General features: G+C 39.9%; 1 protein-coding gene across 1 annotated transcript in view; it reads right to left on the reverse strand.

Annotated features, from left to right (window-relative positions):
- The window catches only part of slit3 (slit homolog 3 (Drosophila)), a 260,950-nt gene that overhangs the window by 89,591 nt on the left and 146,855 nt on the right, over positions 1-24,504 (reverse strand). Inside the window, exon 6 of the mRNA XM_067599833.1 lies at positions 18,669-18,740. Coding sequence (XP_067455934.1) covers positions 18,669-18,740 — 72 coding nt within the window. The remainder of the gene's footprint in view (positions 1-18,668; positions 18,741-24,504) is intronic.

The raw sequence follows: 24,504 nt of genomic DNA on the forward strand, positions 1-24,504 counted from the left end.
TGTGTGTGTGTGTGTGTGTGTGCGTAAGTGTGCATGTAGGAACACAATGCCAGGCTTTTACTTTCTGATATTTCATTCATCTGTCACCCATGCATTCCAGTCCAATACAAATGCTTTATAGGCTTGCATAATGAGATTCTGAAAGCAAGATGCAGAAGAACATGAGAGGAAAGAAAGAAGGACAGAGGTAAACAGGCTAACAATATGAGAGATAGAAAGACAGACAAAGAAAGAGATGTACATAATATTCTACTGATGAAATGATTACACCTTAAACAAGAACAAATTAGATTGCCTCTCTTTCTTGAGTCCTTGGCTCCTTTCTCCTCCTTTCTTCTCTACTCTCATCTTGTTTCACTCCTTCTCCTTCTGCTCTGCCTAATTTCCACCTTAAATCACCTTACTCTCTCCCTCATCACCTTCTCTCCTCCTCTTTCCTGTCCTGCCACCCAGTGGGATGTGATTAATTGTGCATGGGTCAGACTTGCTAGCACAGAGCTCTTCCGATATATGACGCTATTCCCACCTCTGCATAAGCTCTCTGTTACACCCCCCCCCCTCTCCTCTGTCTGCTACTGATTTAATGTGTTACCTGCATGGCTGTTTAGGTTTGTACGCACCCCCCCCTCCTCTGTAGCATGGTTTAAGTGGAACTCTATTACAGTATGTACTCCTGATTAGAAACAAACAGGGCAAAATCTTTTGATAGAGCAAACACTCATTTTACAGCAGCAGTACAAAAAATAAAAATGAGCATTAATGTTAAAAAAAAAAAGAGTTTCCTATTACTTTGATTTTTGAACGAAAAACAGACATTCCCATCTGGGTATTTTATTTATGAATGGTTTCCCATAGGAATTTCCAGAACATGTACTATATCAAAATCTATATAAATATCTAAATAAACTGTACCAAGATAAAAGATGTGAGGGGGTCTGCTGAGAAAAGTAGCAAAAATCACCTGCAATAGCAAAGGTTTTTGTTTGTTGTGTTTTTTTTGCTTATGTAATGACACTTTTTGGCTCTTCACGTTTGGACATATCAACTCAATAGAATATTTATTCTCAATAAAGAAAAACTGTTTATGATCTGTTTGACTATTACTCACATAGTGGTTCCAATCCCAATCACTACTCCCTCCTCTGTCCGATTACAGTATTTCATTCTGTCTCCTTCGTTTTTTATCAACTTCGCTCCTTTTCCATCACCTCTTTTTTTGTCTGTCACCTCACTCTCCTTCATTTCCATCTATTTATGTCTTCCAAACCATCTGACCCTTTCCCTGTGTCTCTTTCCAAACCAACAAACTCTAAGTGCTTTATAAATCCACTATTATTATTCCAATGGAAACAGTCAACTGTCACAGTTTCTCTTTATCTCTTTTTCAGGCCCTGCTTCTCTTTCTCTTCTCTTTATGCCCCCACTCTGCTCTCCTCCCTGACTACTTTCTCAAAATCCCAAACAAATACATCTAAAAGCCGCAGACTGAATAAAAGAAGTGGATGTATCCACTGTGACGTCAGCTATTGGTTTGTGGACTACCATTTTGAAGCCTCAAATTTGGCATTTTTGCTGTCGCCTACATGGTTTTTTGGAGCCAGAAGTGACCATATTTGGATGAGAGGGTGGAGCTAACCCTAATGCTAGCGCCAGCTAGCTAGCTTGATTAGCAAGGTGCGTCTGTAATTCACGTTAACTGTAATATTAATTGGGAATTATTATTGGCCAATTATTTTAGCTAGCAAAAAACAGGTTTAAAACAAAATGTACTTACCATAAAAACTGAACAGCCAACTCCTTAGAGGGTCTTTTAGAGCAACCGAACGCTGAACTAGACTTTTTTTAGGTGACCAAAATGTTACAATTAACTTCATGAATTCAAAACACACTGTGAAACAGCGATAGCTCTTAGAGGACACCTATACGCATAGAACCGTTGCTATGCCTCTATCTATCGCTGTGGTAGTGACCTGTCAATCACAAGGTAGCCACACCCTAAAGCATAAGCTGCTTTATCGTCTTTTTTAATCTAAATGGGACCATAATTTACAGAATGAACATCATGCTGTATTGAAGGATACTTGAAATTAGTGATTGAGACCATAAACCCATTGGGAAAATGTTTTCTCTATTCTCTAATCGACTTCCATACAATCAGACTTCTTTTTGCAGCCAGTGGAATCGCCCCCTGATGGCCATTAGGAAGAATGCAGGTTTAAGGCACTTCCAGATTTGCTTCACTTTACAGACCTGGTACTAGCCCCTCGCTAAAACCACTATGCACTTATCTTGGCTATATTTTCTCTCTTTTATTCCCTGCCTCCTCTCTCTCCAACTCTCCCAACAATTTTCATACAGCTGTTTCTAAAGTTTTATTTTTCTGCTCTCTCTTACTTTGACTTTCTGTCTTGTCTCCTGTCTTTCTCTCCTTCTCTCTCTCTCTCTCTTTCCCACACTGCCGAATCCCTCTCTTTCTCTTTCTCTCTCTTTCAGGTCAGACCCTCTGTCTTTGCCAGGGCGCTGGTTGTTGCCACAGTGTGATGGCTCTGCTGAGCCCGCTGACTCAAACAGAAGCCAAAAGGCCAGCCAAACCAAAATCACTGAACAGCAGAAAGCTGCACTGCTCTGTTCTCTTCTGACCTCTTTGTGCACACACACACACACACACGCACACACACACACACACGCACACACCAGCCTTTGTATTACTAAACTTTAGGTTCAAGAAAGGTTCGTTTCAGGAGTTTCGATCCAGCACCCACGCGTCAGAGATATAAGACAGATCTGGAGGCAGGACGCAACCACAAAAATGCAATCGTAACTGGGGGCGGCTGAGGCTGGACACACACCAGCTGCATTGGGGATATTCTGACATGTGGGGCAAGCATGCGCACACACACACACACACACACACACTAATACACACATTTCCTCTATCCACTGACTCTTGTTTAATTTTGACAGTTGTGCCAATGGATGTTGCATAAACAACTACTCTATTTGGCCATACTGTACGTTCAAATTACAGTTAAGGCAAAAGGCTGTGTACACACACAGACAAAGACACATGTACACACACAGATACACACATTGCCGGGTATTTCACCATAATAAAATTATTATTGCCACAAACATGCAGAATACAAACTCTTTCTGTCTCTTGTACGTCTCCACAATCACAGAAGACAATAGATACATAATGCTATATATATATTTAGATCATTCATTTGGAGCCCCATTGTCTTGTTTGTTGGTTTAATGTGGTGAACAGCTATGATGTTTTTCTGCATTTAAGTTTCCCTCCTTAATGCACCAAGCAACAGCTGCAGTGTGGCAAAACATAGTTTTTCTTTGAATGGATTTGTTTAAATTTTAATTTCTGTGATTGAAAATGAGTTTTTACACTCTTTTTTAAAACTTTCCTTACTCTTTTTTGAATAATAACTGAGATACTGAGCTGAAAGTATTATATGGGCTTTACATGAATTTGGAAGCTATGAAAGATTTGTTTACACTGATTCGGGGAAAAAAAAAAAAAAAAAAACTTGCCCAGGGGTTTTATTCATAAGTCTATTTGGTCTTTTTATGCTAACTAATACTGTATATCATATAACTTGTCGTGTCTGTAACTGTAACGTCTCATTAGTGAAGAAGCTCTTAAAAACACAGTCAAGTTCATTTTATTTAATGCTCACCACTTAGTCATATTCCTATAATTAATGTAGATATTAAAAAAGCTGAAAAGGGGAACGTCGCTTCATATATTCTCCTTACTTTATCATTAAACAATGTATTATTTATTTACAGTATATACAACCACATGCTTCAGAGTTTGGTTTCACGGGAAGAATAATATGAGGAATAGTATGAAAATTTAAAGAGAAATAACAGGATATAATTTAAGGTGGTTTTACTTGATAGAAGAAATATACAGTACGTGTTTAAAATGATTTGTGACAGTGTTATGGATTGACATTTTATATACTCCTCCTCTTATACATTTTATATGACATTTTATGCACTCTTCCTGATACATGATGAGGTCACCACTCACGATAATCAATTTTCTGGGACATATTTTATGTACATATTAAAACACAAGAATATGCATTTTTTTAAGGCTTTTTCTATCTTAATTGGATCTATTTAGTATCGCTGTTTCGATGTCAAAAGAGTGGCATTAAAATGTTAGATTAGCTCTTCCGGCGTGCATCATTGTCATATAGCGTGAGCAGCTGGCCAAGTGTGAGCAATGTCATTTGGCAGTAAAGAAGTTTTTGGGAGTCGCTGTGTGTGTATGAGATGCTTTCCTTATAATGGTGCTGTTGGAAACATCATTAAAAAGTAATGCTAACCCCCTGATTCACATTCCACCATTTCTCTTTTTTTAAGTGTGTTTTTCAAACATGCAGCCTTGCAAGGTTTGGCATAGGGCAAAAAAAAAAAAAAAAAAAAAGTTTGGGAAGGAAAGGAGGCCCGGTGGAAGTGATGCTGAGAAGTCAACAGCTCAGTGGGTGGAAATACAATTCACTGCCTCCAGCTTACAAGTTTGATACAATGTCATATTATTTTCCTTGCTGTTTTTCTCCCTTGATGTTGAAAGGGAAAACTGCCATAAAAAAAAGTTATTCTAGTCTCACTGTTTGGTCGAATGATCACTGAAATTTCTCAAATTAAGGATGTCCTTGTAACTCCCATTTGTTCAACATAGAGGCAAAAATGAACTATTTTCATACCTACAGCAGAAGAAGAGTTTTGTGATCAGACTAAAAAGGAAGAGGAAAGGGGGAGGAATGATGAAGGCAAAAAGTGGGACGACAGGAATAAGTGAGGAGTGGAGGAGAATAAGGGTGTACAGAAGAGATACAGAGAAGAAGAGGTGGGGCCAACCATAGAGAAGATGGGAGGGAATGAGAGATGAGAAAAAGAGAGAGGGTACAGTAAATGGAGTTAGGAGTAAATCTTGCAGGTAAAAATGATTGAAAGTAGAGAAAAATTGTATAAAAAGAGAAAATAAACAGGGAGGAAGACAGGAGGGAAGACACTGAGGAAGAGACGAATAAAAAAAACTATGTGTGAGAGTAAGAGAGAGAGTTACAGGCTGAGTGAAAGTCACCTTGTGGAGCGCTACAGTGCACTGAGCAACTCTGTCCGTCTCCCCTTATGAATTATGATTGTTGCTGGTTGGCCAAAACCCCTACTACACGCGCGCACACACACACACACACACACACACAATTCACTCCTCTCCATCTCTCTTAGTCTCTCTTTTCTCACTCTCTCTATCTCTCTCAGTGGCCCACCCTCATACAGAAAGCTGTGCTTCATGGAGAAAAGTGATCATATGCAGCTGTTCCACTGCTCTTTAGAGTGCTTCTTAGATCCCTGGACTTTTTGTATGTATGTGTGTGTGTTTGTGAGTGTGTGTGTGTGTGTGTGTGTGTGTGTGTGTGTGTGTGTGTGTGTGTGTGAGTGTGTATGTGTGTGTGGGCATGTCATGTAATGGCAGCTCTCTTTCCCCCCCCTTACTTCTCTAACCAACTTGCTGTTCCTTTCTCCATCCGTCTCTCTTTGTCACACGGCTTTCTGTCTGACTCGGTCACAGTTTCAGTTTCTCAAAAATTGAATTCACCTCAGTTCAGTGGACATCATCGCCATGACATCTGACTCGCTTCTCATTCACTCTCGCTATCTTTCAAGCTCAGTCCTTTCCTTGTCCCAATGTCATTTTTGTGTGGTATCAGCAGAATGGTACGCAGGCTAAGACATTCTTCCATCTTTTTTCTTCCATCTTTTTTTCTTTTAAATTTTGTCTGTCCATGCAAAAGATGCTATTAGCAAAGGTTTCGTCTTATTTCAGTCATTCATCTGCATTTGTAACTGTAAGCTAGTAAGTATGCCTTTATCGTGCAATTACGAAATATGTCTGTGGTTTTCAAATAGGAGCACAGAGTATTTTTCTATTTGTTTTTTTTTTGTTTTTTTTGTTTCTCTCTCTGAAAACAGTCATAGCTCCCAGATGAATTGGGTACCCTGTGCACATACATGTTTGGAATTCATACAAAATCCTCATCCAGCCTAACTTCCAATAAGTGACAAGGTAAGAATTGAACTTCTGGCTCAAGGACGCTGTGCATTTAGGAAGAAAGGCTTCTGAATGTTGATGGACACATTGGCTTCTTCAGTGACTGATGGTGGAAATTATCAGATTTCTGATGGTATTGAATGTATCGAGCCTGCACACAAATGGATGCCACAAATGGCTTCAGAAATCCATAATGGTAATGTTGAAAACTGTCATGAAGTCACATCCCATATTTGAACATGCCATTCAATAAAGACGCACCTCGGATGAAGCATCTGCGCCTGTGGATAAAGCTTTTGTGCATGAAATTGGCCCATTAAACAGTTAATGGAGATTTTCTTAATTCTAATATTCAATTGCACTTGGAAAAGGAGATAAATTTAAAATTTTGGAAAAGACAAGATTCAGAAGTGCAACAGAATGGAGTGATTTGAAATTGTGGGACACACTCGCACATTCCCATCACCTTGAGAAATAAAACATTTTCAGATTCACGATAACGATTCACTGGAAACTCACTCCTCTTTACATTTTCAGACTGAGATACTCTTTTGAAAAATGAAACTGATTAATTCTATTTATATCTGAAAATGATCAAGTACTTATCTATTTTCATTAATCTTTGTTGTCAGCAGAGCAAAAAAAAAAAAAAATTTGAGATGAAAGATCAGTGAACGAAACCGCATCTAATTCAACTGGTTGAAAACTGGCCTATGAATAATTATTAATTAATCAGCTTCATATTAGCCTGACATCGCTGCTCTCCACTACTCATGGAGTCCTTAGAGGCAGACACACATGTGCACACACCACCCACACACAAACACACACACACACACACATAGACACGAGCCCATCCTGTCCGTTGTGTGTGTGCGTGTGTAGGGCTGTGTACGTGTGTACATCCCTGACAGAACCATTTGTGAATTTATGATTGTGTATGCATGCATTTATTAAAACACTTGCATGTTTTTCTCTGTGTGTCTGTGTGTATGTGTGTGTCTGTGTGTGTGTGGTTGCCCTTTCCCAAGCTCATTGGGATGCAAGGCGTGAGCCCGTCGAGTGAGAGCTGTCCAGGCTAGCTTTGGAGTCATTAGCGTGCTCGTTAGTCCAGTTATGTTAAATCTAAATTACCATTCATCATCACACAGGGACCCATCATTTATTCTGTTGTGGCCTGGCAGACACATGCACTAACTGGATTAACTCATTCAAAGACACGCAGACACACTTGCTAAAACACAGTGGAATTCCAAATCAGGCGTTAGCTATTTGGTAAGTGTTTTAAAATAGATTATATATTATTGATTGAAACATTGCAGGGCATTAGCAATGATTGGTTTGCCCTTGTGAATGCATCCATCTGCGAATCGTGCCCTACTGCAGACAGATACAACTGAACGGAGAGAAAATCATCTAAAATGTAAGCTTTACAGTATGATTTCTAACTACTGTAGGTGTTCAACTAGAGACATAATTGGAAGCTTAACGTAACAGAAGTTTACATTCCTGATGGAACATGAATACAGTAAAGGAAACAAAAAATTCTAACTTCATATTTTAGGGATAAAAAGATGGGTTTTTTTTGCTGCTACTCTGCATTTGTCATTGATACAAATGAACACAATAATATATGGAAAGACTTCTGGGTACAGTCGAGGAAGGCTGGCCTGCATTCAACGCTGGCACTCAACATTAAATTAGCTCTCACTGAGTAAAAACACACACACACGCTGGCACACACAGTCATTAACCGCTACAGGAGGAATGCCTACCATCTGCTCTGACGTGATTGCAAAGACGAGGAATTCTTGAGAATCAAACCGACAAAGTGGATCGAGTGACTCCTCTGCCAAATATAAAGACTGTGTTTATCACATAATTACATTTCCACTTCTGCTGTGTTTATTGGCCTTACAAGTTTGAGCACATACAGCTTTGACAATCAAAGGCTTTCAAAAAAAAAAGGTGGAATCAAAGTATTAGGAGGAAAGGCGACTGTGGGGTTGTTGAGTTTAACGGTCATGGTACTATTCTCAGTCACGCATTGAAGGAAAGTCGTGTTCCAGTTTCCCTCGATGTGTTTGTGGCAGCGTTTCAGACTTCACGATCAAAACATGAAATGGAAATGTGAGGAGGGTCGTCCTGTATTTGTTGTCTTTATTAATCAGAACACTTTTCTCAGTAATGCATCAATTGGCAGTCCTCTAACAAATCCCCTTAATATCTTTATTAGCTGTAAGCTTTTCAGGACATGCTGCTTTGGGCAGTGTTTGACCTTTGTAATGAATACTCAAAGACCAAAGACTGCATTTGTTGTTTTCAACAATCAGCAGATGAACTCCAGTCCAAAATTACAAAATGTGCTTGTAAACTTTACCAGTACCAATGTGAAGCCTTCAAAAGCTTTCATTGAGATGAAAAGGTCTGTCAGCTAATTAAGATTAATCATTCTTGTTTAACAATGAACACTGCGTGGCTCACTGTCATGCATCAGTAACATTCACCATTAAGAAAATCACTTGTTTGGAAATATTGTGCAGCTCTAATTGATTCTGATAGGTGTTTAATGACAAATATGATAAAGCCCCCTTGGCTTTCATGATTTTAAGTGAAAGAACAATGAGTCAAATGTGGGTCTGTTTTAGTGTTTGTTGATGACAAAGGGACAATGTCAGGGTATTTTTGATCTTTGAAGAACACTTGTTTTGGCACTTCAGTGTCCCATCCCTAAACCACTGTGGACACCTTTGAATCGACAGCTGTTTTCATATAACATGATCAATTCTACTAATTCCTGGCAGTGCATCACAGAGCACAAGCAGAGGAATGTCAATGAATTGACTCATCTGGTAAAACAAAGAATAATACTGGGTTTAGAGGTTTGATTTATTGCCATTTTTGAAGGGTTTCTTTGCTGTACAAGAAGAGATGTCAGCTTTCATACTGTGTCAGTTTTGTTTTAACCACTATTTAATGCTGGCTTTGATTTTAACCATTAGAATTATCTTTGCCTGACCTAAAACATACTCCAACCCTAAGCAAGTGTTTTAGTTGTCTAAACTTAACCATGCCTTAGTTACCCGTAGTTTGTTAGTCATGACCATGATATTTCCCCAACCTTCACCATACCGCATTTGGCAAGTGTAGTTATTGTAGAAAGAAAGAACTTTCAAAACATTGGCATTGGCTGTTAAAAAAAGTTGTCATTTAATGTAATCTGGGATTTTGCAGAATCGTCAAGGTCATCAGGGTTGAAATAATAACTGTTAGTGAAGCAGCTAAAAAGGACTAGCATGCACTTTTCTTTTGCTAAATTGCACGTCTGTGAATGGATAAAAACTCTTAAGCATGAAAGTCAGACACAGTAGCTACAAGCCCATCCAGTCCACCACCCCGACCTCTGCACCCTTACTTTCTCTTCATAAAGGGAAAACTACTTTGTGTGCTGCTGAATCGTCCAATATGGATGTAATTTCTAGGGACACTGGACTGATTATTCATACCTTTCAGCTGGATCTCCCAGAACAGTTGCAGAGCACACACCCTGCTAAAGGTCTTCCCTGATGCTTGATGTTAAGAGATGTGAGAGTCTTTCTTTAGTTCTCCACCAAGTATGTGGCTTAAAATTGCACAAGATGGTTTTAAAGTGATAGTGACTAGTAAAGGCCACATTTATCTGTCTGTTACATTTGTTCATCAGTGAATCAATATTGTGCACTCACTAACTGGCTAATTTTTCAAAACACGATCGTGAGCCAAACAGTTCAAACCAACAGTGTTTTTGTATCAAAAGAGACTAGCTGCCTTTCATTGCCTCTAGACAAAGCTGTACTACAAAAATGTGAAACCTCCTAGGGGTAATGGAGTAATATATTTTAGTGAAAAATATAAATTAATTATTTTGGTCACGAAAAAATGTTTCCTGGCAGACAAGCTAAAAACTTAATTTCAGAAATTGACTGGCAACTTTCCAGCTACAATCTCACTCTTCTAATCTTTAGGCAGGGAGCTCACCTAAAATCATTAGAGTATGCTAATTTCCTTCTTTAATTTTTCACCATGGCAACATTGAGTTTATTTTTATTACCAGCCAGTGGAAAATGACTGGACGGATATTAAGAAGGGAGTAGAGATGACCTGAAACAGAGGTCAAGTTGGACTCAAAGCCAACAGAAAACAGCAGAGGTTGTATACAGGCCTATATTCAGAGAACCATTAAGGGACTTTGAGACCACCAGAAGACTGTTTTAGCTGTTGATGTTCACCTTTCAAGGCTGCTGCAAAGGCAATCATAAAATAAACTATTTTGCCATTCTGGTAATGTACTGAAAGCAATTAGCCTGGGACACACTGCCTACCTCTACTTGAGCATGTGTGCGTCACTGAAATGCTGCGGCTCGCCTGCGTGTGGTTGCTGTCGCTGCTACTGTCAGCCCTATGTTTGACTTTGTCATCAATAATAGAATGTTTCATATCATTTCATTATAAATTTCATTTATATTTAGTTTAGACAGAAAAAGGTTAAGAAGCGTGTGCTCAATTGTGAAAAACAAATATGTGAGGTGAAAGCAGCTTTCTTTCTGACAGGCATGGTAGGGTATGGTTGGGGCTACTTCTGTGTCAGCCACATACACCCCTCACACAGGACAGGTTTTTTTTTTATCAATTATATTGATTATTCCACCACTTAAACCCCTGCTGTCACCACTCCAAGTGCAGAAAATCCTTCCAGACGACACCAAGTTCCTAAACAAGCCAAACACACTCCGACAAACGAACCTCCAAACTAACTGTGAGGAGGGAAACTGACAACAAATAAGGAAAATAACAACACCAAATATCTGTCTGGCAGCAGGTAACAACAGGCAGGAGTCCCGGTTTGAACTAATATCACAGAAAGAGAGCAGGAGTTGAGAAAAGAAGCTCCACCGACTCTCCGTGCTGGAGTTCCCTGCCTGAGAGGCTTCCTGCCCCAGTGTGCACTGTGCAGGCTGACCCACAGTGGTGACACTTAATATTTTTTTCATGTCTGTGACTACTATTCACTGGTCCACGACTGAATTCACATAAATAAGTTTAAAAATCAGGACTTCAAAATATTTATATGAAAAATATTCATGAAAGATAATGAGCACATTGTAAACTGTAGGAATTAATTATAAATATTATAATTAGTTTTTCCTCTAATAAGTTTTAATCACAATGTTAAAAACACCAGCAGAAGTTCTTAGCGATTTTTTGACACCGTGTTTGCATTTCAACTAACATTGATAGAATTTGAGGACCCAATAAACCAACAGATCAGCGAACGTCAGGGTCTCTTGCCTTACTTTGAGAAACGCTGCTCTGAGTCTATCTGACAGCCTTGGTGGTCTGGAAACAACAAAGGGCCAAATTGAGTCAGTCAGTCAGACATTTGTTCCATCAATAATTAATGCCTCCCTGCTCTCCTCCCTCTGATCCTCTCAATCTATTTTCTATCACTGTTCTCTTTTTTTTTTTTTTTACCCACGCAACTTCACATCAGTGTTTCTTCCTGCTTTTCTTTCTCCTATTTCATCTTCTTTTTCATCTCCTTTTCGCTCTCTGATGTCTTGTATACCTCTGTGTCCTAGATACCTTTCCTCTGTCCTTGTCTCATTTTCTACCTGCAACAAATGGACAATTTTTTTTATCTTCCTCCTTTGTCCACTGTCGTCTTATCCTTTGTATTTGTCTGATCTTGTATTAGTCTTTCTCCTTCCATTTTTCCATCATCTCCACCTATGTCTCTCTATTTTCTTTCCTTCCTATCTGTATCCCCTGGTTTCTCCCTCCCTCTCTCTCCTCAGGTCCAACAGCAGATAAATAAATGATGTCCAGGAAACTGTCTGTTTTTACAACACCGATACACACTCCTTCCTTTCTTTCCCTTCCCTCAAATCCCTCCTTCTTCTGCCCTTTTCCATTTTGTGAACATCCTCTTCCATCCCCCAAATCTCTTGTCTGTTGTCTCTCCTTGAAAAAAAAAAAAGGAAAAAGAAAGAGGAAAGGATAGTAACTGCAGTCCTTTCAGGTCTAAATAAATCATAGCCAGGCACTGCCTGGCTTTTACAACACCGATCCTCCACTTTCATCCTGGCAGCCATGAAAGAGACAGTAGAGAGAGGAGGAAGCAAGAGAGAAAGAGACTATCTAAGGACATATGAGTAAAGGGAGCGGATATCAAAGGGAAGGGTGAATGTAAAAGTGTCTTTAGTCATATCCGGCTTTCTTCTTTCTTTGGGAAGCAAAACTCTTCTGTGAAAGTGAGGCATAAAGGTTAACAGGAACTCAAACAGGTTTACTCCAAACTTCATGTAAACTGTTCATGGCTTATAAAACAGAAATTAGCTCTTGGATCTGCACCTATAACTCATCGAGAAGACTCAGCTGTTGTACTTCAGTTTTACCTGTATATATTTTATTTTACAGGTTGCATAGTGATGCTTTAAAATGTGTACATACACTCTCTGCATCTCAAAGGTGCTACAGAATATTATATACTCATGAGAAAATAGGGAAAATAGGCAGTAAAAAATGTATGGAACTAAATGTTAATAACAAAGTACCAAAAAATTAGGAATACAATACATTAAAGATGCATTCCTATTTTGTACTATTCATTCCTAATAAATGGCTATCAAGATGTCCAACAAAGATTAATGTTTTACTCCGAGCTGCATTGGCAAATTTAGTGAATTTTTCATGTGTCAAATATTTTATAAATCCAATTCTTTTCATTGTCTCTAATTTTAACATGTTGTCTTATTAAATAAAAAAAAACCTCTCATCACTTCCCTCTTTTTCCAGAAAACAATTATAACAAGATTAATGAAACTAACAAACTAAAATCCATTTAACATTTTCAAAATGAGCCCGATGCCCCAATATTCAGCTCTGACTTGTTACCACTGACTCCTGTGAAACATATTAAGCAGCTCAGATAAAGCCTAGTCTACCAAGAAACAGCGGCTAATTAAAAATGACTAGATTAATTAATGTGGAGATTCGTTAGTGGCACACACACAGCACAGTGCTTCTTTCAATTAGCATGATGCATACACACACGGATGGCTGAAACACATGCACCCACAACATGCATGCATCCATTTGCCTGCAAGCTTATACGGTCACTTATATTCCTGCATTTTCTATCTCATGATTGCAAACAGTCACTGAAATACCGAAAAGTCACACACATACACACACACACACACATTTGGACTTCTATACTTGGACTTACTATATTTTGGATCAATGTTGGACCCAATGTTACCTAAACTAGGACATCAAATTGTTTTTTATTATTGATTTATGTTGATTATTCTTTCAGTTAAATCATTAATCGTCTAAGAAGCAATAACCAGCAAATGTTTCCCATTATTGCTCAATAAGTAACTTAACCGTTGACTGACTAATCGATTAATCGACTCATATTTTATACATTACACCATCCTTGCAGTTTTTTACGATTGCTTACACACTAAAATTAAAAATAAAACACAGTTAGTGAAACCTGACACTCAAGGAGTAAAACCTCAGCCCAGACCTGCACAACTATTAGCACATTCTCAGCCTCACACTTTTTGCAAAACACTAAAAACACTTCTCTACATTAGACACAGAAATCTAACATGATGTCACTTCTTTGCCTTTCAAAATACCACACCTATGAACTAATTGATCAAACATGGTAAACTCACCAATCAGGCGTTAGCATTATTAAAAGGCAAGAGGTAAGTGTACCTGTCTTCAACAAAAATGGAAGGCAACATTGCAATAAGATGAAGAGGAAGAGGGGGAGCAAGGATGAGAGGTAGACCTGGAGGAGGTTAACATTGATCAACCATGTTGTAAACCATGGGTTGACATTGAGAGAGGCTGGACAGAGAGTTCAGCCTAACCTCAGCTGATATATTGTTGCAGTAATTCGGACATTTCGTCAAGTGAAAAACAACTTTTCTCTACTGTCTATAGTAAAATCAGTACAATGTAGCCTGCTATATTCACTACATCAGTGCTTTTTGGTACCCATTCACTGCATGCCATGTTGTACGCTGTCCTATTACATCTTACATGTATTTTGATTGGTCTACATAGGATTGAGGGTCGCAAACGTCAAGGAGGAAGGGGCCCCATATTCTCAGAGGAAGGATAGAAAGCTATCCTAAATATGGTTTTGGCTAACTATGCGATACATCTCAGAGAAATTCAAGCAAACATCCTCAATGACCACACAGTTTTCAATAACGTCCATCAGGTCTCTCTGTTGACACTGGGGCGAATCCTTAAAAAACATCACATACAGATGAAACAACTCTACCGAGTGCCATTTGAAAGAAATTCTGAGAGAGTAAAGTAAAACCTCATTGGCCACAGAGCTATTTTGAATGTCCCGGGCCAACGTGGTGGTAAAATCACAATGTGCGCCGCAATCACGTAGACTGAGGTCTTCTACCACCATGCCAACTTAGATCCTTACAACGCGGCCCACATACTCACATACAGACTACAAAACGTCATCACAGCGGAAGACCAAATGGATGCAGAGCAGATGAGATACATTGTCATCTGGGACACCAATCTGCTCTGGTCCAAAACTGGTTACATCAACATCTACAATTTTCACTCCAATACCTCCCACCATATTCTCCCTTCCTTAACCCCATTGAGGAGTTTTTTTCAGCAGGGCAGTGGAAGGTTTACAATCTCCAGCTGTAAGTCAGGATACCTCTCATTCAAGCCATGAAGGAGGCCAGCGACCACATTGATGCAGGATCTGTGCAAGAATGGATTCGCCATTCAAGAATATTCTTCCCTTGCTGTCTTGAAAGAGAGGATGTGCACAATATGCTATGGTCAGATCGAGCTAGGTGAAGAGATGATGCTTAGGGTTTTTTTTAATTCATGCTTTCTTTTTTGTCTCCACAAATGTTTTTGCTGTGTTTATATACCTAATTTTATTTAGAATATATTCTGTTCTGACTTTCAGTGCGAAATGTAACCATTGGGAATGCATGGATGTATTGACTGATTTTACAATGCGGAAAGAAAAAAATATTTTTATCAGTGTGCAGTACTGGTCTTGCGTGTTGTGTTTGGTCAATATATTCACGTACTTTACTCTAACAATATCTTACCCAGACTATAACATTAGAAAAGGAGATGTTAAACATGTTTTCGATTGATCACAGTAGTGTGTGACTGGTTCAAACAGAATCAGATTATATGAACCATGTATGTGCCATACAGTGACAAAATTAGCTTATTACATATTATTGTATAGTTTTGAATGAAGCGTTTCATTTTGCAGAAGATCTGAGCTGTTCTGCTACTTGTGTGTGTGTGGTTGTATGAATTGTGTGTAGTGTTTTGACATAATGAGCCCTGTTTTCAAAATCATGCTTAAGCAATTGTAAAAAACTGTTATCTAAAGCTAAACCTTAACCCTAAAACCAAGTCTTTTGACATGACAACCAGCCAAAATGCCCTCACTTTCCAAAAATGTCCTCACTATAAAGGTCTGAAACACAAAATTGTCCTCATAATGATAGAATTGCAAGAGCACACTCACACGCACACACTTTCACAGTTGTGTACCCAGGTGCTCGCACACACACACACACACACACACACACTTACCTGATGGTGCAGTCACATGACCTCCAATCACTGTTATCTCTATCATCCCATTATGTACTACGGTCACGAAATCAACCCCAAGAACTGAACAGATGGGGTTGCGTCTGTGTTTGTGTGTGTGTGTGTGTTTGTCTGTGTATGTGTGTGTGTGCATGTCTGTGTGTAGGCATATGTGTGAATACGCATACATCTGTGTGAGTGTATATGCGGGTGTTAAGACTCTTGAAATGAAGATCAGTCCAGTGGCAGAATTGCTTACTGTCATTCATGCCCTTTGCACATATGCACAAACACACATAACACAAACACACACACACACAAACAGACACACACACCTGCCTTTATTAAAACGTCACATTCAGTGAATATACTGTGTGCTGTCATGCTGTCTGCTGTGAATGGGAACGGCTGCGTATTTACAGTGAATTGTAAATCCTGCCGAGCACTCAGCTGTCAGAGTCTTATGAATTGCTAATATGTTGTATCTCACGCTGCCGATCCCCCTCTATCTGCCCCCTATCACTTCCATTGTGCGCTAAGCAAAAAGTGAGGCAGGGCAGTCAAAAAAAGCTAACTTTGCTAAAAGGAAATAAAGGGTAGCAATAAAAGAATCAGAACAAAAGAAAGGTGAAAATGAAACGATTTCCTGCAGCATTTCAAGTAAATCCAAGCTGATATGATGCAAAACAGTGTAAAAAACAAACTTGTGAATCTATTTGATCACTCATATGAGCTGTGAGAGTGTTTTATTTGGACTGTATGTGGTTCACAGTGTAAGCTGCCATGTATTGAACCATTTCCACTGTATCCTCTGCTCTCTTTAATCATTCATGTGAACACATTAGGCAGCACCAGGCTGCACCGAGAACAATCACACCACAACAGCAGGATACTCATGAAGATGGGTCTGATACTGTTGGGAATCTCATTGCGCTTGTACCTTACAAATACCCAGGGTCTATATAATAAAATGTTTTTTAACCTTAATCATGATCCCATCATACTGTCAAACAAGAAATATTTCAAGAAACTGCACATGATTATACATTATCATTTATAATTCAAAGTGGAGTTCATTTTTTCTATAAAGTATTTTGTTTCCATTACATAGGAAATTGGTAAAAGAACACATGTACAGAGTTTGGCATTAACAAAGATTTTTCATTAACTGCAGCTCTGGTTTGTATCATATCCTGACTACAAATTTTGTGCATTTCACATAATGGTCACTGGTTTTAATGGTCTGTCTCCCACAATGTTGCTTGGTAAGTAGATCTTTATGTGATAATGAGACATTTCCTCCATAAGCAACCAATTAGAGTTCTGTTCTTCATTTGTGCTGCTTAACTGAAGAAAATAAATCTGATTATTGTCAGAATGTGTTTAAAACCAGAAGAATCATCAAAATGTTACAAAGCTACAGAAACTTTAGGGCGCTGCTATCAATATTTGTTCTTCTTGGTGTCTTTCTAAGGACCTCAACCATATCCACTGGTAATGATCAACCAGCCATTCACTACTGGGACAGACAGACGACTTTGGGACAGTGCTGTCAGCCTTCTCCTCTTCTTCTGCTTTCATTTTTTCCCCTGTCACCCTGTCCTTCCCTCTGCTGCCTTTGCTTCTTACCCTCTATTCTGGCTGTGTCTTTCTTTGTCTATGTTCTCCCTCTTTCTCTTTGTCTCTGCCTTATTTGCTATAGAGTTTTGCCCTCTGATAAACACACTCAGTATTAATACCACTAACCTTTTCACCTCTCAGCATCATATAGCAGAATATGGGTGCATTGCCAACAACCCTGCAGACAAATAAACCAATGCTTGTGCCAACCACAAAGAAAAAAAAAAGATCATGTTAACCTTTTTCCAGCTATGTTTTTCACAAAATTATGACTTGACCCTATAACCTTCATATATTTTAGCACAAAATAGTTCAGTTGTTGCAATAGAGCAAACGCAGCTAAGGACACATTTGTGCGCATACACACTAAGTGTGGAGAGAGTCGACACTGTTCCCCAACACAACCTGGCACTGCACAGTTGCCAGTCACCCCTCTGAGCATAGTGATAAATGAGCAGCTCTAAAAATGTGGACAGATAAGATGCACAAACTTGTGTACACTCACACACACACACAGACACACACACACACACACACACTCAATCACAAACACAGCTGGAAGCAAACACGCAAGACCATTAACATATTCCCATATGCAGAGGGAATCACCCACATGCACTAACGCACATAATGCAGGAAAAGCACAAACCACAGCAGGTGGCAGACACACTGTTTGCGTGTGTGTATGTGTGTATCGGTCTATTGTATGTCAAGGACGAACCATTTGCTGCTGAATTAACAGGTACTCTATGCTTCATCCTTACAAGCAATGTGCAAAAGTATTTAGACATGCACCTCAGCGCTCACAGACTTACACAAGGATATTGCTACAGATAATTCACACATCGAAACACACAGGGGAACTACATTTTCTTTACAAAAGCATCTTAAAGTTAAAGCTTTTCTTATATTCAGGACACACATCAGATGCTTATCACGAGGAAGATAAAAATTAGATGGGAAAGTAAATGAAGGAGAAAGAATGACGGATGGCATGCGAGAAGGAGAAAGGAGAGGAGAGAAGAGGTGAAGAGAGAAGAGGAGAGGAGAGGAAAGGAAAGGAAAGGAGAGGAAATTTTTTACATGAAAAGAAAAAAGAAACATGAAAGCACAAACAAACAGAATAAGACCAAACAAAGCTGATAGCGAGAGGAGGAGAGTGCAGGACAGATGCCTGCTTCTCAGACAACACAGGAACAGGGGGAGAGAGGCAAAGAGGGGATGAGAGGAGGTAGAGGAGGAGGAGGAGGAGAGAGAAGGAGCCAGAGTGAGAGGACCGGGGTTTTTCTCTACTTACAGAATCTCCAGATCGCGCAGCGCTCGGAAAGCTCCATCTTCGATGCAGCTGATGTGGTTGCTGTCCAGTTGCCTGCACCACGCATACAAACACACACACGCAGACAAATACACACACACACACACACACATACACACACAGATGAGAGAGAGATGGGAGAGAGTCAAGCGCAAGTCTGCAAGGTCCGCTTCGCTGTGGGAGGGACTAACAAAAAGACTGGTTGCGTGAATGAGGATGTGTGCATATGGGGGTGTGTGTGAGGTGATACCCCAGTGATGGGCTTAAAGTAGCAGGTAGGAGACACCGGTGCTAACTCTCTCTCCCACACACACTCCCGTACACCACACTCACACTCTAGGGATGCCCAGTCCAGACGATAGCACAACAGCTAAGGTTAAGTCTCTCACCTCAGTGCTGATATGGCCAGCCCTGAGGAGAGGAGGAGAGGAAAAAGAGAACGCGAGTGAGGAGACCGGTGCGCTGAAGTGGCCTGCCTGGCGTCAGCCTATCACCTCCCTCCCTTGCCGCACGCCCAGCGCACACTGGCCACCAGGAGAGAGAGAGACGAGAGAGGTAGACACAGTGAAGAAGAGAGCGAGCAAGCCGTAGCTACTAAAGCCCACCCTGCTTGTCTGTTCTGTAAATATTAATTGCATTTTCTCCTCTCCCACCCCTCCTTTCCTATCCTCCTCCCCATGTCCTCTTTTATTCTTTTTTTTTTCTTCTCTCTGTAGTGAAAGAGGGAGTAATTTCATTACATTAGGCCAGCCAATCCATTAAGGGCCTTTTACCGGCTCTGTCACTGAAACAATTTCATTAAAAGGAAAGCCTCCGTAAATCAACCTACAGTCACGACTCTGCCTCTCTTTCCCGTTCTTCTTCCTTCCTTCCTCTCCCTCTCTCACCCTCCCTACTCTTCCTCTCTCACCCTCCCTCCTCCTCCCCGACTTGTTTGACGCCTCGTTCGCCGGACTCCCAGATGCACCCTGTGCCCCACCGTCATCCATCCTTTGCTTTTACTTTAATTTGCTCGGCTCTAGGTATTCAACCCCCTTCCCCACCGCCATCCATCCCTCCATCCCTCCATCCATGAACCCAACAACCCTGAAAACCTCCACTCCTCCCTCCCTCCCTCCTTCCCATCCAACCATTCCTCTCTCTCTCCTCCCCTTTCTCTTCTTCTTCTTCTGCGGAGGGGCAGATGGATGGATTGCAGATGGAGAGATACAAAGGGCAGACATTTAGAAGTATCTCCTTGTTTTTTCTCTTTCTTCTTTTTTTTTAACTTACCCGGGAAGGATGAGTGGCATTTAGCCTGTTACACAGACACTCGGGCAGACAGGTGGACACACACACACACACACACAAAGATATATGACAGAGAAGAAGAAACCAAACACAAGACACACACACACACACACCTAGAGAAACACAGTTAGAGGAGGACATGAAATCATAACAACCCACAAACAAAAATGCCCTCGTGGACACACACACACACACACACACAAACATATACACACACAAATACACGCACACACAGCGTGGCTAGTTACTGTCTGCTCTCCAGACACTAGAAGATAAAAGCATATCACTCCACCTTAACCTTCTCCTCCTTGTCCCCTTCCCCATCTCATCCATCCCTAATCCTTTTTTTCTTTGACTTCTATCCTCCCCTCTTCTTTTTTCTCCCCCTTGTTTCCAAGCATCCGTCTTCTGTTGTCTCCCACTCTCCATTCATAATCCATTTTTTTCTCCCTCTAGTGCCCTCTCGTCTTCTCTCATCCCTGAATCCCCTTCACCTTTTCTCTTCTCACACTCCATCTATCCATCACTAATCCATTTCTTCACCCTGTTTTCTTTTATCAACCCTTTAAATCTCCTTTTCTTCTTCTCTACATAGCCTCTGTGTTTTCTCGGCACTGCAGCACCTGTTATATCAGTCATGTGAGCTTTTAACCCTGAGGATGGTAGTTTCCAAAACAGGAGCTGAGTTTTTCTCTGTAGGGCAACAAAAATCACATCAAGGCTTTGGGAGTAATGCATTTTTTGGTACGTTTTTTTTTTATATATGTGCATGTTAGTGTGAGGGTGCAAGGGGAATTTGAAAAGTGTATTTACTAAAATACACCAAGTGCACCTCAATACTGTATGTAGCTGCATTCCAGGAAGCAGCCGGTCAAAGTAAGGCGCTATTGTGGTGACAAAATAAATGTGAAAAACAAACATTTAAAGTTAGCGTTTGCCTTAAGCTTAATTGTCTTATCTTATTTGAACTTCTGCAAAAATCTTTTTTTCTTCTTTGACCAACACTACTGCGGGAGCTCGCGAGCCAAACTGCATAAAGTCACACACAGATAAAACCAGGAAACACTACCATACAAAACCACCGCAATTGTCTTTGTTTTATCTATTTATTCTCGACTTTTTCAAATGTTTTGTGTGTTGGAGGCAGCTGTGACGTGCACAACAGGGTCATAAAAAGTAATTCACTGCGCAGTACAGCAAAATACATTTTTCATGTATTCCTACCTGATATTGACCAGCTGCTGGTGGTTAACAGTTGGCACGAATTCAGTTTGGACTCAAGACAGTAAATACCAAACAACTCTGTGCCCACAGGCCAGGTTTGGCTCGCAACATAATTATTTTCGGCCCTCCAAAGACTTCCAGAGACTAATGAGATGTTTTGATCTGCTTTGATGCAATGCAATTATATTTTAGAGGTGATTTAGATAAGTTGTTTACCGCCTTGTCATGCGTGCTTGATTAATTGAGCATGATTTGTAAAGATCTGTAAGATCATTAATGTGGAGCACTAAACAAGTATTCTGTTATATAACATAATAAAAGAATAGACTGATAGGCGTGTGTGCTCTTGTTTAAAGCCATGTTTTGAGTCAAAGATTTTTTTTTTCCCCCTTTTTGCATACTTGTTGGAAAGTGAGCTGTGAGTGTGAGCATCTGTTTAATGACTGGACTCTTAAATATAGTGAGTCTGGGGATCATACAAACATATGGCTGTGCCATGTTTGTGTTTTAGGTAATTAAAAGGCATGTTTGTTCTTCGTTTTTTTGAATGCAAACTGGCACACACAGTCTGATCAGCCATATGGGGATGCATGGCTCTGCCAAAGTTGACTGTAGTTTATAGGGCCATTCTATTTTTGGTACTGCTCTTTTTTTGTAACACAGAATATTAAGCATATGGATAGAGTTGTGTCACTCTGGAGAACAAAGGTCTGTTAAAGTCTTTGCCAATTCATTCATCCGGTAAGACAGCTGTGAGAGTGTCCTCCCTACAGAACGACAACGTCAGTTCAATAGTTAAAAGGATGTTTACGCAATCCTGACATGTGATCTCTTATGGCATTGAGCACAGTGACTATCCTCTCAAAGTGTCAAAAGTGTAAAGAGTGGGATGTTGTTACAGTACCCCAAAATCACTTAGGGAAGAAGTCAGGGTGACTTATTGGGTGTATGTGTCTTTGAAAATGGAGACTGTGGTTCACATCCTGTCATCTACCAGCAATCAACATTGTTTTTTTATACCATGACCACAATATTTTGATAACCCTGATCAGCTAATCATCTCAGCCTTGAAGAAGTCTATGCAAAACTAGATTTTAAACCCTGCACACCTCCATTCACATGATTGTAATGTCACCTCAGCGACTCGAAATTCACCTGTAATTTTACAGGATTGTGTTTTTATTTTTTTAATTTCTATAACATATTATCACCGTTCTTCAGAAACATCACACATGTGTAATTTTTCCAGATTTGAAAATAACCGGTGGATTCATATTGGCGGCCATGTACTTCATCTTCCACCCTCATCCACAGTAAACGATTCCATCATCTGTGATATGATTGGATTTCTCCGACAGCTTTGTTCACCAAGCACCCTGATTAGCAGTGACATGATTGGTATCAATCTGGGATGAGAGTGTACTTTGTGCGTCTGTGTGCATGTGTGTTCTCTATATGCCTGCCATTGTGTTGCATTCAAAGTCCTTGCGTGTGTGCGTGTGTTTTTATGTGTTCAGATTACAGATGTTTGTTACGGGGGATAGAACGGGGGTCCAAAATTTAATTTCCTTCCATATAATTAGTTAGTGTGTTTAATCATGTCTATCATAAGGCCTATTGGCAGACCAGACTGATTCAATCCTTCCCTCTGCTACCATCTGGAGCTATGGGGAGATACACACACACACACATACACACACACACACACACAGCAGCCCTGCTGTTCTATGAATCCATCAGTGAGCAACCACTACTGACTGAGTAATTAATGAAAGGACAGAGGAAGGAAAGGAGAATACACTAGCTGTGTTTCCATCCAATGCTCAACAAATAATGCTTCATCAAATGTTCAGCTGGAAATTACAAAGAATGTTTCTCATTTTCCTGAAGCAGAACATTTTTGTTGATAAATAAATTACACAATGAATAGTGATGGAAACACGCTGGGAACACATTGAATAAATAGTGCTGTGTTATGGCTCATTTTATTACTACAAGACGTCAATTGATCACTTTGTATGTTTTGGTAAAATGTAGCCATTGTGTGGTGAATGGCAACAGAAACAACCACTTTCCAAAATAATTGAAAGCCTCTTTCAGGTTTATTTGATCAACACAGCAGATAGAAACTAATCCAACATGCTTCTTACAACAAAACAAATGTAATGCTACGAAAAGTGTGCATTACATTTATGACAGTTACCTTGTGCTCACACTTGCAGGGACTTCTTGTTTTGTGGGAAAACTGATTTGCTGATGGGCTATATTTATAAATTTGACTTTCTGATGTGGAACATTTTTTCTTCTGCTAAGAGCACAATCTTCCATCTTCCATTTTAACTGTTGTAAGGAACTGACTGATTGACAGGAGCTATACTCAAAAGAAATATTACAGCTGAAAAACATTTGGTGACCAAAACTTCTCATCTCTGATTCTTATTTACACAAATTTTGAGTCTGCTCACCTGTCTAAGTCACATAACTGAAATCTCCCCACCAGCCCCCATTTTCTGTCACTTTTTGTCTATCGAGTGAAACAATCATGTCTCTTGTCTTGCCAGTCTGAGCGCAAGTTTAGATAGGAAGATGCCAAGAAAGATGAGCAACGAGCAGATGAGCAGATTAACAAAAAGTCATTGGGTTAAATGGGTTGAGAGGAAAGACTAAGAGAAGGAAGGAGAGAATAGTATAAGAATGTGGGCAGATAAAAGACAGAGCAAGAGAGGAGTCAGCAGAAATGGTAAAATGATTCAAAGAAAAGGAAGAGGGGAGTGAATAATGGGGAAATACAAAGAAGTTACAGAAGTAAGGAAGAAAGGTAGGAGACATGCAGCGAAACAGAAATGAAAAAAAGTAGAAGGCTGGGTCTGATTAATGCAGGGTGGATGGACATCTGCAATGGCTGCCACTGCATGTAGCCGTAATGCAGTAAATGAGGATTTGTACAATACAGGGTAGGTATTGTCTTGCAAATGATGGGTCTGCTTTTAGTGATGTTCAAGGTTACAGGAACTCATGTCATGTTTTCCACATAATTATAAGTCCACCTCTGTTGACTGTGTTCCAGACTGAGATTGGTACATGCAGTCAAGGACATCAAGAGGCTTTCCAGCTTCGTATTTTTTTGCAAATAGTGCTGTATCAAATTAGAAAAGCTGAATGTAAACTTGCCTGAAGTGAGTGGATTTTTTAGGGTTTTTTTTTTTTAACTCTGTTAACAAGGAAAATAAATGGTGAAAAGAGATGGAAACATTTGTCTAATGGTAAAGTTCACGTCCCGTAAAGGAAACTTTGCGAAACTGTA

This window comes from Thunnus thynnus, chromosome 9 (assembly GCF_963924715.1).
Source record: "Thunnus thynnus chromosome 9, fThuThy2.1, whole genome shotgun sequence".
Classification (NCBI taxonomy): Eukaryota; Metazoa; Chordata; class Actinopteri; order Scombriformes; family Scombridae; genus Thunnus; species Thunnus thynnus.